General features: G+C 35.8%; 1 protein-coding gene across 2 annotated transcripts in view; it reads left to right on the top strand.

Annotated features, from left to right (window-relative positions):
- The window catches only part of SYNE1 (spectrin repeat containing nuclear envelope protein 1), a 278,124-nt gene that overhangs the window by 82,340 nt on the left and 179,380 nt on the right, over nucleotides 1–16,404 (top strand). For both annotated transcript variants that reach the window (XM_084201522.1, XM_084201521.1), the window contains 14 exons: nucleotides 1,364–1,516; nucleotides 1,976–2,119; nucleotides 2,449–2,622; nucleotides 3,661–3,819; nucleotides 5,808–5,972; nucleotides 6,532–6,666; nucleotides 7,498–7,656; nucleotides 7,899–8,107; nucleotides 8,369–8,477; nucleotides 9,708–9,872; nucleotides 11,841–12,008; nucleotides 13,505–13,681; nucleotides 14,950–15,090; nucleotides 16,162–16,322. In XM_084201522.1, coding sequence (XP_084057648.1) covers nucleotides 1,364–1,516; nucleotides 1,976–2,119; nucleotides 2,449–2,622; nucleotides 3,661–3,819; nucleotides 5,808–5,972; nucleotides 6,532–6,666; nucleotides 7,498–7,656; nucleotides 7,899–8,107; nucleotides 8,369–8,477; nucleotides 9,708–9,872; nucleotides 11,841–12,008; nucleotides 13,505–13,681; nucleotides 14,950–15,090; nucleotides 16,162–16,322 — 2,219 coding nt within the window. The remainder of the gene's footprint in view (nucleotides 1–1,363; nucleotides 1,517–1,975; nucleotides 2,120–2,448; nucleotides 2,623–3,660; nucleotides 3,820–5,807; nucleotides 5,973–6,531; nucleotides 6,667–7,497; nucleotides 7,657–7,898; nucleotides 8,108–8,368; nucleotides 8,478–9,707; nucleotides 9,873–11,840; nucleotides 12,009–13,504; nucleotides 13,682–14,949; nucleotides 15,091–16,161; nucleotides 16,323–16,404) is intronic.

Genomic DNA, 16,404 nt, shown 5'->3' with positions numbered 1-16,404 from the left:
AATTACTCCCTGACAGTAATTTATTGTATTGGGGCTCTTCTTTTATTTACCTTTTTGGTTATACAGCTATTTCAGGGCTGGTGAGGGGACATTTTCAACTAGTATAAGCTGTAGCTTTTCATCATAGTCACCTGTCTTGACACAGTGAATGTTACTGATACATAACTTCTACTGTTCTACAAAGAAAATGACTTTTCAGTGCCTATTGCTACTGTAAAAGCTCTGTAAAGCTAAACAGTGAACATGGTGAAAATTATTATTTTCATTACTCTCTGATGAAAGTTCCCTCTAATTATTGTACTGCAACCATAAGCAGAAATGGTAATTAATTTAATTAGATCATTTTTTTCCCCATTTTGGTCAGACTTCTATCTTGCCTACAAGCAGGCTCTGATAGTAAACTAATAAACCTACCCTTTACCTCATGTAAGAGATTCAGCTGATACAAAAGGGATTGTGATTTCTATATTTGCTCTTTAAAAATCAAAGAGTAGATGTGATCTTAATTACACAGAACTATTTCCCACCTCATAAACACGTTAGAAAATATCTTTGTTCTAGTCAATATACATCTATCAACATTGTCCCCTTTCAGTGATTTTAAATAGCAGTTGCCTGAATCTGTTTTCTTTACTGGCATTATCATCTCCTATGCAGTCAGGTTATAAGGAAAAGCAAAAAATGGTTGTCTCTCTTCTGTTGTAACTTTTCCAGACTGTTGACAAGAATGTTCTCAAGCTTTACTTACTGATGCTATTTAGGGTGATTCACTGATGTAAATGTCTCTTCACTACTTACGTAGCTTCTTTCATATGCTGGCTATGTGGGTTTTTTTCTCACAGGCTTTTTCACCATTTCTGTGGCACAGCTCTTTCTACTTTCTAAGGCATGTGTTTCCCCTTCCCCCAGCCAGCATTCCTTTATTAAGATTTCCCTTATTCTTTAGCTTTTCCAGGCTTTTCATGTTCTATTCTCTTTGCTGAATTTTCAAAATTGATGTTGTAGGTAGTGAGAAATGAACTGAACTGTTGATTCTTGGGTAGAAACAAATGAGTCTGGCATTCCCCAGACCTTAAAAGAGGCTGAACTCCTGTATGCATGCTGTTCATCTTAGCATCATTACTACTGAAGCTAATGCAGATGATGAATGTAGATTACTTTCCATTATGCTGTATTTCATTGAATGAAATTTTTCTAGCTAACAATTTCACTGAAAACATGCTAATTCTCTTAAATCATTACTTATTTGCTAGGTATCTAATTTGGTCTAATTTGGGTGGGGTTTTTTTGTTTTGTTTGGGTTTTTTTTGTTGTTATTGTTTTGTTTTGTTTTGTATTTTTTCCTTTTCTTTCTGTTTTTTAGTATGCTCGAGCAGATGAACTGGACAAAATGAGGAAGGAGTATGTTGATGGTGTGGCCCATCTGACAGCTTTTATTGATGGAAGCAATGCGAAATTTTCAGTCGCTGTGGAAGTGTCCTTTCATGACGTCAAAATGTTTGTGCAAGATTTAGAAGTAAGTGTCTGCCTTTTATTTCTTTTTTTCCATCTTCAAAAGAAATAAAATTGCAACTATTTAATTCTGATAGCATAAATTTATTTTAGTATGTATTCCCATAATTAATTGGGGTTTTTATCAGTGGTGCTTTTTTTTTTTTTTTTTTTTTTTGCATGGTTTCAGCTGTATCTAAAATATATGGAGATATATAGTTGTATTCTGTCAGTGACATTTTTAGAACAAATTTCCAAAATACTGTCTCAGTAGATATTTCTTTCTTTGTAGTTTCAAATCACATTCAGGTGAGTTGACTGATACTCTCTGGCTCAATATTCATGGATTTGACATATGATTCAGTACTCACCAAAATCAGTGATGAAAATAATTTAAAATTTGAATATATATAATTTGTCATTCTTTTATCTCCCATGAATGCATAGATACTGTTGTTGAATTTTTTTTTAACTCTTCTTCCAGAATATCAAGCAGAAATTGCCTGCAATGGAAGCTCAGTACAAAGCAGTTACAAGAACGGTGCAACTTGTTACAAAAGAAGTTTCCCAAGAGGAAGCCAATGAAATGCTGGGAACTTTGACACGGCTCAAAGAGCAGCTGGGCAAGGTTGCAGAATGCTTTTTTTTTTACTACAAATTGTAGACAGTTGAAATAATAAATAGTAGGGTCCTGTACATAAATTCTCACAGGTATGCATTTGAGCAAGTACATAGTTGCAACGGTAGATTGATTCAGGGTGGAGAAGATGTTACTCCTCCTAAATGCTAAGACTACCATCCTTAAATTTAATACTCTTTTCATTAAGGAGTGATTCAAGATCAGGACTGCTCTATCTTAAAAAAGAGTAGGTAACAACTATATAAACCTAAATGCAGAAAAAGCTGCTATTTATTGAATTTTACAGCTGTTTCATTAACTGTTTTTCTTGACCAAAGGTTAAGGAATATTCCAGTGCCCAGCTGTATGAATGTCAACGTCTGCTGTCTCCACTGGAAGAACTGGAGAAACAAATCACACATTTTTATGAATCTCTTGAAAAAGTAAATGAAATAATTTCTATCCTGGATCCTGAAGCACAACCAACAACTGTTCTTAAACAAAAAGCCCAAGTAAGTTTCAAAAACATCTTACAAAGGTCTGCTGCCTCTGAGTATTTACAATTATCTTTCTAGGAATTTGGATTGCAACTCTAAGCTGAGCAGATATTCAGGCAACAGATGTAACCTTATCCTAAAGTCAGCTAGGCATAAATACAAAATTTTGAAACTTTTGTTCCTATTTAGTGTCCTGGTTTAAATCCAAGGAGTAAACATAAGACTTTTTTTTTTTTTAATCTAGTGGAAATTGGACTGAAATACAAGAAATACATTGGATTTTTTATTAAGCAGATGAAAAATCAAAATCAGAAACTTCTCTAAGTTTCCTTGGACTATTATTGAAGTTTTTTAAAGGCTTGGAAAAGTGCTTTATTTGAAATTTATTGCAATATAGCATTAACTTTTCTTAATGGCTAATAAGCATTTCTTTCTGGAGGAATTCAGAGCTAGTCAGAACTCCCTTGGAAAGTTCAATTAAAGTAGGATTTTTAAAACTTGTTTTCAGCCTGTACTATTTCATGCATGTTTTCTTTTTCTCTCTTTTTAAAAATATATTTCTCATTACTTAATGTAATTTATAATGAAATCTGAATTCCAAAACATGAAGGATTAATTTGTTGAAAGGCAAGGAAGGTTGAGATCTCAACCTGCTACTGAGAGCTGTCATTCCTGTGTCACTGTTGGTTATTTTCAGTTATACAATAAATATAGAAAAACTATAAAATTAAATCACAGAACAATGTATTGACCTACAGTGTATTGGCAGTGTAGATCAATAGACCTACATTCTCTACCCAAAGGGCTTGAGTACATGTCTGTATATTGTTCTGTGAATAGCTAGAGATCTATTTGTGTGCAATAGTTCACATTCAAGGAGAAAGTTGTGTCATCTGTGTTATTCCATGTAATATTTTGTGTTGTCTCTTTGTGAAGGTCCTGTGACCTCATCCCTTTTGTTCTTAGTGTCAAAAAGCATCTTCCTGTTATTTTGCTGAATGCCTTTTTCCTCTTTGTTCCTGGCCAGGGTAGATATATGTTCTTTTCTTTCAGGATTTGGTAGCTTATCAAGAAAACTGCAAGAAAGATGTGTCCCTAATTGAGAGAAATAGTCAGAGTATCCTTCAGTGTGTGGCTTCAACTGAAGTGTTAAAGCATTTCCATCAGTCAACATTTCAGAAGAAAGTTACCCAAGTTCAGATTACTTTTCAGGTAAAAATGCCATACCTTGGTGCATATTTCTGAAAATTTGTTTGTGTGCAGCTGATCCATCCTATTGTACCTACATTTCATCACCCTGCAGCTACTGTCCTGGGTAGCTGTCCTCTCTGACATCAAGTTATCCATTAAAGATTTGTCTTTATCAGGTAATAAGGGGTCAGGGGATTGACAATCACATTCTCCATGCACTTATTCAGAGGTGAGATTGCCACAGAGGAACCTGGGATTTAAGAGAACTTTATCATGCCTCAGGATCCTTTGGATGGGGAACCTGAAATCCTACTGTTAGGGCTGCACTGGTTGTTATTTCTCCTGACTTTATTTGCTTCTATATTCCCACACATCCCCTTTCACACAAAGCATGGAAGATGGAAACTTGCACATGCTACTATTGCTGGGCTTTTTATTTCCTCAGAAAATGCAGTGGGCTGTGAATATAGAAAGTTGCAAATGTATTTCATTTGATAATGCAAAGATGTGGCCTTTGATCTATATTCCCCCTTTCCTGTTATCAGTTATTACTGCTATTTTTGGGACTGCTCAGCACCAGTCTAGCCCCACTCTAATGTGAAATTAGCCATTACATGTGGTGTGATTTTTTTGGGTTGTCTTGTGCAGAGCCAGAGATTAACTCAGTGATCTTTATGTCCACTCAAACTGAGAATTTTCAGTTTGATTCTGTGACTAACTTTGAGTCAGACTTCCACATAATGGGTTTTATCACATTTATTTTCAGGTGATTGTTTTTCAGTATAAAGTTATCCAGGTTGAATTTTAAACTGCCTCAAATCACCTATCTATAAATAGCTCTCTCTGAGAGGTGAATTTCAGAATTTATATTATATTTTGTGGAGTGTACCTAATGATAAGTTGTGATTGATTTATAATGTAGAAATAATTGTTTAAGTTTAGCTTATAACAGCAAAAGCAAAATGCACTTGTAACTTGGTAAATTTACCATGTTCAGCATTAATTACTCTGTTTCTATAGATCTGGGCTGTGATTTATCTCTTTTGTGTTAGAAAATAAACCTAAAAAATAGGGTATAATCATACAAAGTGTGTCAGACCTGAAGTTAAAATACTGGAAACTGGCAGTTTTTCATGTAAAGAGTACCACCCTATACAATTCTATTAATATGCAGATATTTTTATCAGAAAACTTTGAAAAGATTTAGCAAGATGTCTAAGTTGAGAATGACAGGTTTGATTAGCTGGCTGGGTAAACTCACCAAAATTCCTTGTGCTGAGGTTTGTAATCAGTGAGGGTGGTGAAGTGGATGTAGATTAGCACTGATGCAAGTACCTTGACCTTGCAGCAGTTAAAGTGCTGAACTGTTCATTTCTCCTGGTAAGTTTTCTTACTTGCTCATGAAATTGGAGCCACTGGATATTGCAGTGCATGGGGATGGACTAAAAAGCTGACTAATGGAAGAGCAGTGACTGGATTTGTGAAATGAGGATTTCAGCAATTAAACCACAAAATTTGCTGTCTTTTAAGCAACTTTGGCCCAGTTACTTACTGACATACTGGTGTGATAATCATACAAACCTCTTCCAGGTCAGAAGAACTGAAGCATGGAACTGGTTGGATCTATGGGTCAAACCCCCCTCACTTTGAGTCACGTTAGAGGAGGTAGTTCAGTGCTAGGAAAAGTGAAATGCAAGCTTCTGATCTTACCAGGTGCTTCACATTTGAAAGCAGGCTTTAGGAAAAAAAATCTCACTAATAAATGGCAGAGGCATTCTGAAAATATCAGAGACATCTGATCTACTAATTTTTATTTGAATGATGACATTAGCACAAGCCTCAGTATTAAAAATAAGGAAAATGGGATCATGAGAGGGAGAATCATGGTGAAAATCATATATTTAAAAGAGTGAAACAAATTAAATGCATGTTTTGTAAGGTCATGGTAAAAGAGAGCGAATAAAACTCAGTGTGAAAGTGCCAGCTCATTTTCTTTGCTTGTGACTCAGAATATGGTCAGGAAGGCTGGTGAGTGGAGAAAAAACATAGAAGCAAATAGCCGTTTGATGAAGAAGTTTGAGGAGTCTAGAGCAGAACTGGAGAAAGTAATACAGATTGCCAATTGCTGCTTAAAAGAAAAAGGAAATCCTGAAGAACTTCTCAGGAAACATAGCGTGAGTAAATTCTCTGACCTTCCTCATGGAAATCTTTGAGTGCATGACATAAAAGCCTACTTAATTCTAAAATTAGTGTGGATTTCTTGCACGTGTAGAAGTTGTACAGATCAGGTCAAACTAATGTTAATATTGAAAAACAAAAAGGGGAATGATCAGCTCACTTACTGATGTTAGATTGGATGTAAGCAATCAGAAGGTGGCAAAACCTAGGGGTGGGGTTTTCAGTAGAGCCACTGAGAGTTAGAACACTATATTCTGACAATCTTACACATCCACTGCTCTTTTTTAGATTAATATCTGTTTCTGTATTATAACCATAACTTATGCATGTAGCTTTGAAATGTCTTCTTGTTAAAATACCATCTCAGTGTACTGGCTGAGAATAAATTAATTTGCTGGACTTTAAGTGGCTAGAAATATTAATTTCCTTTATTCAAAGATCAGTTCTTCAATGGAACAGAAATAACATTGAAACTTAGAGAGTATTTTAGGGAACTTCCTGTTGGCATATCCAGCTTCCATCTTCTCACCTTCTCGCTTCCTGCCTCCACTTCAGGAATTTTTTAACCAGTTGGATCAGAGAGTCCTAAACGCCTTTCTGAAAGCTTGTGATGAACTTACTGATATCCTCCCAGAACAAGAGCAGCACAGCCTGCAGGAAGCTGTGAGGAAACTCCATAGGCAGTGGAAGGTTAGTGAATGACGTCTCTGGATATTGTCAGTCTTAGTTTTGGAAAGTTTCTGAATGACCTATATATTGAAAAAAAAAAAAAAAAAAGAAAACAAAGTAATTTTTGTTATTTGGCTTCTCATACAATTGGAAAAAAAAGGGGGGATTTTTTTTTGCAATATTAAATACCTCAACACCTACAAATATCCTCTTGAAAAAAATCCTGTAAAGTAAATTCAAGAAATGTGAGAAGTTAATTATAAAACCCTATTTCTCCCCTGCTACATACAGCCATAATGATACCTGTCTTGAGTACAGGTGCTAGTATTTTTTCCTTTCTGCTGATGCTGGATAATTACAGTTACTTTCCTGACCAAACAAACAAATTTGTTAGACATCAGCCTAAATTTTGTCTTCTGCCAAAGACTAACAACTGAACTAACTTTGCTCACCAGCTATGGAATTCTTTGCCTGCTACAACATGTTGCTGGTCAGAGTTGGAGTGATGGATGAGGGGCTTCAATAGCAGGCAGGCAGAAACCTCTGGAAGCAGTTGTGAATACTATTTTATACAGGAAATATTTGCTTTGTCTTGCCAAGAATGAAGATGTCTCTGTAACTCTGTAATGTGCCATATACACACACATTTTGGTGCACAACTGATGACCTTTTGATAAAACTAAGGCATCGGTGACAAAGCGGATATGAACAAACCCCTATCTGTTATGAACGTATATGTTTTATTTTCTGTATTATCAGGTTTTAGACTATTTATTTGTAGCAAATTTACATGGAAGTTGTGAGAGTAGTGTTTTATCTCTGTGCTTCTTTATTGCCCCTGTGGGTGTGTAGGATCTTCAAACAGAAGCCCCATATCATTTGATCCACTTGAAAATTGAAGTCCAGAAAAGCAAGTTCCTGGTGACAGTGGAGGAGTGCAAAGCTGAACTAGCTCGACAGAACAAGGTGCTATCCAGAGAAGGCAATGAAAGAATGATCAAGGAACACATGGTATGAGTCCCATGCCTCCAAGGGGGTGTTTACAGAAATACATTTCAATGTCAGTAATAAACAGTTCTGACTAACTCTTGAGCCAACAAACTTTTTGCGTCCAGCTTATGACAGATCATCTCTTGATCTAAAAAAAAAAAAAAATTAATTTAATTTAGTAGTTTATGAAAAATATATAGATATACTGGGTGATTTCTTCCAGTTTGTATTTCTATTGAATTTTCTGCTCTGTCTCCCATCAGTTGTTCTTTGGTGATAAGGGATCTTACCACCTGTGTGAGAAAAGGCTACAACGAATGGAAGAACTGTGCCAAAAGCTGCCAGTTTCTGATCCAGTGAGGGGTACATTGGAAAGCAGCCAGCGAATCCTGAAGGATCTGAAATTCCAGATAGACAGCACATACAAGAAGCTGACAGAGCACTCAGACACCTGGAAGGGCTATAAGAGCAGGTGTCACCTCCATTCCTACCCGGGTCTTGCAGAGCCTTATGCATGGTTACTCCTCTGTGTGTCATCATAGATCAGTACCATGGGAAAAATGATACTGTCATCTTAGCTTCAAGTAGAAAACTATACTTTGTGTAAATTCCACAAATTATAGTGGGGCTTCAAGTGGATTTTATAATTTTTTGCCTACACTTAAGAGGTTATTGTTTTTTGGTGGCAATTTTTGTCTAAATTTTTTTTTTATCCTGTGATATCTTATTTCAGATTTTCTGAATTGGCAAACTGGATTTCATCAACAGAAAGAGAGCTAAAGAAGATAAAGGAAAATGTTAACGATACTGCCAAATACAAGCAGTGTAAAGCATCTGTGGGGGTGAGCCCTTAGCTTCTATTACAACAAAGCTGTGGCCCACTGCTGCTGGGACTCTGGATAAAATTCTGCTCCAAAGTAGTGCAAATGTTTTACTACAGAGACCATATCAGCTCTGCTGATTCCTAGTATTCCTTAAAACATTACCAGGAGCAAGATGCATGTTACAGCAAATGTAGCAGAAGTTCTTACTTTTAATAATTTAGAGAGTGACAGGTCCCTTTCCCTGTATATTTAGAGCATTAAAATTATAGGGGCAGATTGAAAAAATATTTGCCCCTCATCTTATTGCATGCAGAGTTAAAAGTGCTCAAGGAAAAGCAAAAATTTCTGGATTCTAGGTTCTTGAATGATCTTTCATTGAATTACATGTAAGGAAATCTTCTATTATAAAAATTCTCTTCTACCATAGTATAACAGGGGAGGAAAAAAATAGTCTACCATTCAGTTTTGTACTGGTGACTGATAACAAAGTGATAGAATAGCTGAAGATTGAGTTGTTTAGTTAAATTAGTTTTAAGCAATAATTTATTGTGACACTTGGGACTTGACCCTTTCTGGTTTTTGGGATTTTTTTTAATTTCACATACTTTAGGTGTTTATGTGAAATTCATGAGCAGGTTATGAGTCTGTCTATATGGAGAAACATTATTAGCATGACCTTGATAAAACTGATAGACCCTTAGCTTAATGGGTGATTCTCCTTCAAAAACTGCTATGGTTTACTCATGTAGTTTCACTGCTGCCAACATATCAGCATTGCCACAAAGATACAAATGAATGCAGGTTGAAAAGAGATGTGGAACAAAAGCAATTTAAATAGGAAAAAAAATTACACTTAACTTTATATTGCATGAAATTATCTATTTGGGGAAGTCAGCAACTCAGATTTAAATTGCAAGAAATATGGTCAATATATGGAAAATGTACATGTGGTACTTGCCCTCTATCTATCTATCTGTAAGTAAAAAGGTTTGTGAGGGAATAGTATTGCACTACTAATTAAAGAACAGTCTAATTAGTAGTGGAGTAAAGTGTGGAAGAAGTGCCAAATTCTAGCCATTGACTGAAACAGAATCTGATAGGGCTATGCAAATAGAAAAAAACTACATTTCTAGTGTTTCAAGCTAAAGTAGTGTGTTTACACTGCTAATTTTTGAAGTGATGCCATGAATGTCAGTTATTGATGTATTCTGTATATTTGAAGAAGAAATGTTTTGATTTCTTCTGTAGGAAATTAGGAAGCATATTCACAAGCATGGAGAAAATCACAACTGGCTGAAATCTAGACTTGTCGTTTTGACCTCACTTTGTCCTGATTTGGAGGCCAAAGAGACAGAGGATGAGCTTTGTAAACTTTCCAGTGACTTCAAGAGACTTCTAGATTTGCTGGCTGAGGTACAGTATGACAGACACAAGAGCTCTCCACTTAGTGTCACATGACATGACATCAACTGTGGCTTCACAAGCACAAGTTCCCTGCTGTGTTTTTTTAATTAAACTGCAAGCCTAAAGCAGGGAAAAATTAATTTGTACACCATGGGTAGCTAAACACTGAGACTACCAGGCAAAAAAAAAAAAAAGACATTATTCTGTTGGATTCTTTCCCTTTGCAGAATTGGAAAGTATCATAGTAAATGTTTCTGCAATCAAAACATCCATTTTTTAATGTTTTTTAAAACAGTTTGTAGTGAACATTGTCAAAACCATGAGGTACATCAGCTAGTGGATATAAAATTTCACTTTATTAATGATTTATTTATCTTTTATGCTGAAATAAAGCACTGCTTTGGGGTTGTTTCTAGTCATTAAGGATGTGTATCATGTCCTGAACTTGCAGAAAAAGACTGCAGTTCTCTGAGGTCTGAATGAAAAGGAGATACTGTAACTGCAGAAATCATGGGAAATTTCTAACTCATAACAAGCAAGACCTCTCAGAAACACTGAACCTTTGAGTTCTGTGGGCTCTCAGGGAACTTACCGCTTCACAGTTTATACAGTTAAAGTGCATAAACCAAAAATCAGATGAGACGGAGCATCTTGCACTTAAAAGGTGGAATAGACCCACTTAAAAGTAAAAAAAAAAGAGTTCAGGAAAGAGGAGTAGTTCAGACTTCAGGATTTCACTGTTCATGTCAGTTCTCGTGGAGGCTTTATATGGGTTTCAAATGTATAAAATTCCTATGTATTTATTGAAAGTTCTCTAAAACTTCTGTGGTGTGAAAGCTGTTTGGAAATTTTGGGCAAAAAGCTGAAAAGCTGACTGCAGAAAGCTTAAGTTACTGTCTTTTTTTTTTTAGTTTTTGGGGGGGTGATTTTTGGCATTAAATCACTTGTTTTTTGTTTCCTCTAAAAGTCAGAACAAAATGCAAGTTAATGAGAATAACTTAATGTAGGTAATACAAGAAAATACTTGGCTTGAATCTAAAAGCATAATCTAAATGGCACTCTATATTATGGGTAAACAACTACTGATTCTTAGAAGCCAGCATACTATTTATAAAGCTTGTTAATCAGATGGATGAGGCTGTTTAGGCAAGGACTGATACTGGGCATTGCCAGAGTTCAGCAATAGTTTTGGAGAATAAAACCTAAATATTTATATAACAGGAAATTAAATGGCTTGAGTTCAAATGACTATCCAAAGTGGAAAGGAAAGGAACAGAACAGGGAAAAGAAAAGGAAAAGTATCTAGAATTGTTTATGATTAAAACCCTAAAACACAGGAAGTATATGAGGAACAGAGCATGAGAGTTAGCTACATGAATTTAGCTGAATCACATAAATAGAGAACTTTCTGGTGTGTTTAATGGATACTCCTCTTTCTTTATAAAACTTTGCAAGCTGAGACTGGACACTGCAGCACACACACATCGTGGTCCATAAAACCAGGGTAATTCAGCACTTTGATGTATTTGTGATTGACCAAAACGCTGCTCAAGACAGTCCAAATGGCAGCAGAATTTTTTTGTGTGTTGAGTAATGCAGGTGTTTTGGAATCTGGGTCAGCCTGCAAGAATAAGGGAGGAGAGTGTGTGTTTTCTAGGTGATCACCAGTAAGCAGCTGTCACAGCTGTCACATAAGTAGCTATTTGTCATGTGGCAGTGTAACAGGGAGTATGTTTGAACAAGACAGAGGTCTCCCCAGTCACATTTTAAGTCTAGAGACGTTAAGTTAAACTTTTAAAAGTTAAGTCTAACTTTTTCAATGTAAAGTTAAAGGTGTCAAAAATGCTGGAGATAAAAATGGTTTAAATATAAAAAAATGTTGCTGTATTTTTGAAAAGGTATTGCAAATATAAATGTGCCCTTAAAATATAGATGTGTCTTTCAACTTGAAATACTTAAAGTTATCTGTGATGTTAGATTGAAAATACCTTAGGTGCTGTTGGAGACTGTGTCCAGTACAAAGAAGAAGTTAAAAGTGCAATTGAAGAGTTGATCAACAACTCTAAAGAAGTCCAAGCAGAGGCTGAAAAGATCCTGGATACAGAAAGTTTATTACAAGCTCAGCAGCTACTGCTTCATCATCAGGTAGGGCAATTACTCATGTCTATGTTAAATTTCTTCTAAAATTACTAATTTATGTAATTACAAAATTTTGTTACATCCATTAATATGTCTTTATATTCAAACTTGAAAGAGTTTTAAAGGAAACAGTCCTATATAGCCTAGAATTGATTTCTTTTAATGAAAAATGTTTTCAGTATCTCTTCAGTTTTGTCAAGCTTTATTTCACATGGGGTTTTGGGACACAAAACACTGAAAAAAATCCTTCTTTCACTTTCAATTTTGGGTGAGTGTACACTGCAGATATGTAGACTCTGCCTTTTTACCTTTTTATAGCTTGAGCTTCAGATTCAACCATGGTAAATTGGGCACGATTCTGGCTTTGGAAATTTCTCTGTTTTAGCAGTTTGGTGTGGCCCCTGCTCTAAATATTGGAGGGAAGGTGTTGCTCTACCCTCACTCCCTTCTCTGGATAGCTATTTTTGTGACAGATGGGCCTCCATTCTGTAGGAGTAGAACAGGAGGTTTTTAAGGCACTGATAATGGATAAAAACATCTGCAGGCTACAGTATTATTCAGTGGTATGGCTTGCATACACCAAGAATCATGGCTTTTAAGGCCAAATATAGGAAAATAACTTTTTGAGCTGCTCAGAGCTAATGAGAATAGGAATCATTTACTGCCAATGTTTAGACATTATTTAAATTTTTATATTAACATCTGTTTCTGTGGAGTCAGTCAGTGCTGACCAATCACTAAGTCTTACCTGTGTCTTAACTCTTTGGTGTTTATAAGCACTATTGTATGTGTTAAGGTTTGTGTTCATTCTGTAAACACTCCACATTCCTTATCCATTTTAGGAAAGATAGTAGAAATAGTTAACTTCTCCTTGAGCTCTTTTCCTTGCAGTATAGAGTCTGCCAAGACAGAAGCAGATTTTGACACAGACCTGAAGGTACCCAGAGTAGAATTGAGCTAGTTGTGAGTTGCTATAGCAAGGCTGGCTGTGTCAGACTTGTTATAAAGGATAGAGAGTGTATTCTCAGGAGTTTCTGATAGTGCCACAAATCAAAGAGACCTGCAGGACAGAGTTACACAACCTAGCCACACTCTGCTGCTCTCTAAGAAGGCTGATATATTGCTTTGTTCAGTCTGAGGCTCCAACTTGTGCCTCAGGAGTGCAGAGCAGACGTGGATTCAGTGTGAAGAATACATGCATCTGTGACTCGTGCTGTGGTTGCTCAACTGCTGCAGCTTCTGCTCTCTCAAATATGCTTTGGATAAATGGCCACATTTTCACTCTTTTTCTCCATGCACATGCCACAAAAGGCAGCATTTGACATTTTGGAAACTAGGGCATATACTTGATGAGTGTGAGACTCTCAAGAATAGTTGCCTGTTTGTCCCTTTGTCTGTTACTCTCATTGCATACCTCTGCAAAAACCGAGAGGGGCTGCATCATTCCAGTTTCCCAAAGGGGCTAAAAAGTCTAATCTTTCCTGTTGGATAAATCCTTTTAGCAAAGGACAAGGAGACTCCGTGCAAAAAGGCAAGATGTGCAAAAGCAGATTTCCCAAGCCAAGCGGCTGCAGGTTGAAGGTGGACTGCCCAGCACAGTACGAGAGGATTTACAAAAATTAGAGGGAACATTGGAGAGCATGCAGCAGACTATGGAGAAACGGGAAGAGCAACTCCAGGTGGGTCTTTTGCTCTTGGAAATAAGACCTCGTGCTTACTTCTTCCTCATTTTCTTTTTTTAAACTTAGTAAAACCCAGTTTTTTTAATATTAAAAAACTAAGCTCATTTTCTCACCTTTGACTCTTGGTCCTTGGGGGTTTTCATGATCACTACCTCTATGAAAACTTCTTGAAGTTGTATACCTCTTAAATAATAAAGAAATAGCATTCTGGCTAGAAGTGTTTAAAAGCCTCCACTATTCAGTCATAATAGTTAACAGTTTTAAATAATTTATCTGTGAATTTTAATTTTTGATGTCTCTTTTCTGGTTACTAAAGATGGCATTGCTCTTTAGTTGAGTGTCCTTCAGTGGATATTAGGTTTATAATACCTGATGTGCAAATATAATCCTCACAAGTACTGTGCAAAATACATCCTGTGATCCTAAATTTAAAGGAGAAAGTCACAGGAAATTAAAGTGGATTGCTTCAGCTTGTATAACTAATCATGGACTGAATTGGGATTAGAATTTATAGCTTCTTGCTCCCATATCTGATTTGCTTTTTACATGTTTCTGAGCAGAATGTTAATCCAAATGGCCACTATTCCATGCAAGTATTTAAAGTCACCAAAATTATTTCCCATGAGCAAATACAAGATGAGAAACACAATCAATAAACCTCAAGTAACTTCTTAATATAAGCACTAATTAATGAAAGAAATTTTTTCTCTAAAAATTCCCATATGTAAAATCTTAATCTGTGCTTCAGAATCAAGAAAATAATTGCTTAAGCTGTCGTAGTTCGTGTGACTGCTAATTAAATGCTGTAGGTTAATCACAATTCTGCATTATCAGAAAAGAGCCAATAGGTCCTTATGTGTGATTTTCCTGTGAGTAGGGACTTTCCTCTAACATTTTACTGTAATTTATTTCATTAAAGAACTTGAAAACCCTTTTGATTTTTTTTACTACTTGTCACCCTAAGTATCTGCATGTATTACTTCAGATATCTTACAGGGCATAAGATTTGAATATTGCTGGTAACTTAGAGAACAGTGCTTTTTTTGCACAGCATAATATGAATAAGCAAACATTCAAGGAAAAAGTTTTATTTAGTTTAGAAGAGTTTCATCTACTCACTGTTGAGTAGATGGCTTCTCAGGAAAAAATATTTTATGTCAAGACTTTCTCATTTTTCCTCTTTCAGTAATGTACAAGGAAAATATCATTTTCTCTCCTTTGATCTCCTTGTGTTCCTTTTTTGGTTTTGTTTGTGTGTTTTTTAGGTCACAATAAATAAGTGGGAGCAGTTTGAAAGAGACAAAGAAACAGTAGTAAAATATCTCAATCAAGCAAGCTCTGTACTTGAACGTATCTTAAACTTTAGCAGTTTAGAGAGCCTCTCCTCAGAACTGGATCAGACAAAGGTACTGACTGTGTGAAATGCAGGAACTCTGCTGTCTTTCTGCCTTGCCTCTCAACATGGGCTGAGTGCATTGCCTTCAATCTTTGCCTGATTTCCCATTAATACCCATGCAAATTGCATATACAGATGAGTGATTGCATAAACTTCCCAGAGGTAAAAAGTCATTTTGTGAAAAGAAACACAAAGGATATCTCAAAGTCTGCTTCTGAAGCTTATAGTTAATATAAGCTATAGACATCTATAGTTATAGTTAATATAAGATATAGTCTGAAGCTGAAAGTTAGTATTATTTTGAGGACTTCCCATTTTATGCTCAATAATCATGTATAGTGGTAATCCAGTGTCGAGCACGTGCATGTCAATGTTATTAGGGTGCACTTTGGCAAGGGTGTGTGGAATGTGACAAATAGCACTCTTAGACCTGAGAAGAAAAAGGAAAGATGTCTGCCCACGCCATGGACAGAAGCCATAACATGCCATTTGTCCTTAGTAACACAGAATTATCCCAGCCCATTTTATTTACTACTACAGAAGTAATAATAGTGCTTGTTTTTCTTAAGTTCACACACCAGTTAACCTTTGATGAAGCCAATAACAAATTATACCTACCTCGGTTATGCTCAGCATCAACTTCTCTGGTGTGCGGGTTTAATGTTTGTGACGGAAAATAATTGCTAAACAAAGTGAAAATACAAAATATGAGGTACTGCAAAATCCACTTGGTGAATGGTGGGATTGAAAAATTAAGTAAAGATGTACATTATATTCTGCAATGCAAAAATAAATTACTTGAAGAGCTATAGAAGAAACTTTGATTTTTTTTTGAGTTAAAGACTTTTGCACATACAACATTCCTTGATAAATTTAATTCAAACTAATTTGCTCAAATGGACTTTTTTTAATGTAGCATAAAATTAACTTCCTTCAGAGATTGTTTTTATGTATTTACACATTCAGAATATACATGTAGGACACGGGTACTTTCTTCCAACCATAAACATTGAGGAAAAATACTTTTTGTGTAAATATATGAAACTCTATGGTTGTATTAATATGTATTGCATCCTTACAGGAACTTTCTAAACAAACTGAAGCAATGGCAGTACAGGCTGAGAATTTGGTGAAGAATTCCTCTGAGATACAGCTTGGTTCAAAGAACAAGCAGTCCCTTCAGCATCAGGCAAAATCAATCCAAGAACAAGTGAAAAAAATGGAAGTTACTCTTGAAGAAGAGTATGTTCTTAACAAGTCCTAATATTTATTCTTCACTATAAGATTGTATCAGATTTCTAGACTACCTTGTCAGCATTTTGTG

Source organism: Fringilla coelebs, assembly GCF_963513975.1.
Source record: "Fringilla coelebs genome assembly, chromosome: 3".
In the NCBI taxonomy this organism is placed as follows: domain Eukaryota; kingdom Metazoa; phylum Chordata; class Aves; order Passeriformes; family Fringillidae; genus Fringilla; species Fringilla coelebs.
The sequence above is the reverse complement of the archived record's forward strand: the minus strand, read 5'-3'. Positions and strand labels throughout refer to the sequence as shown.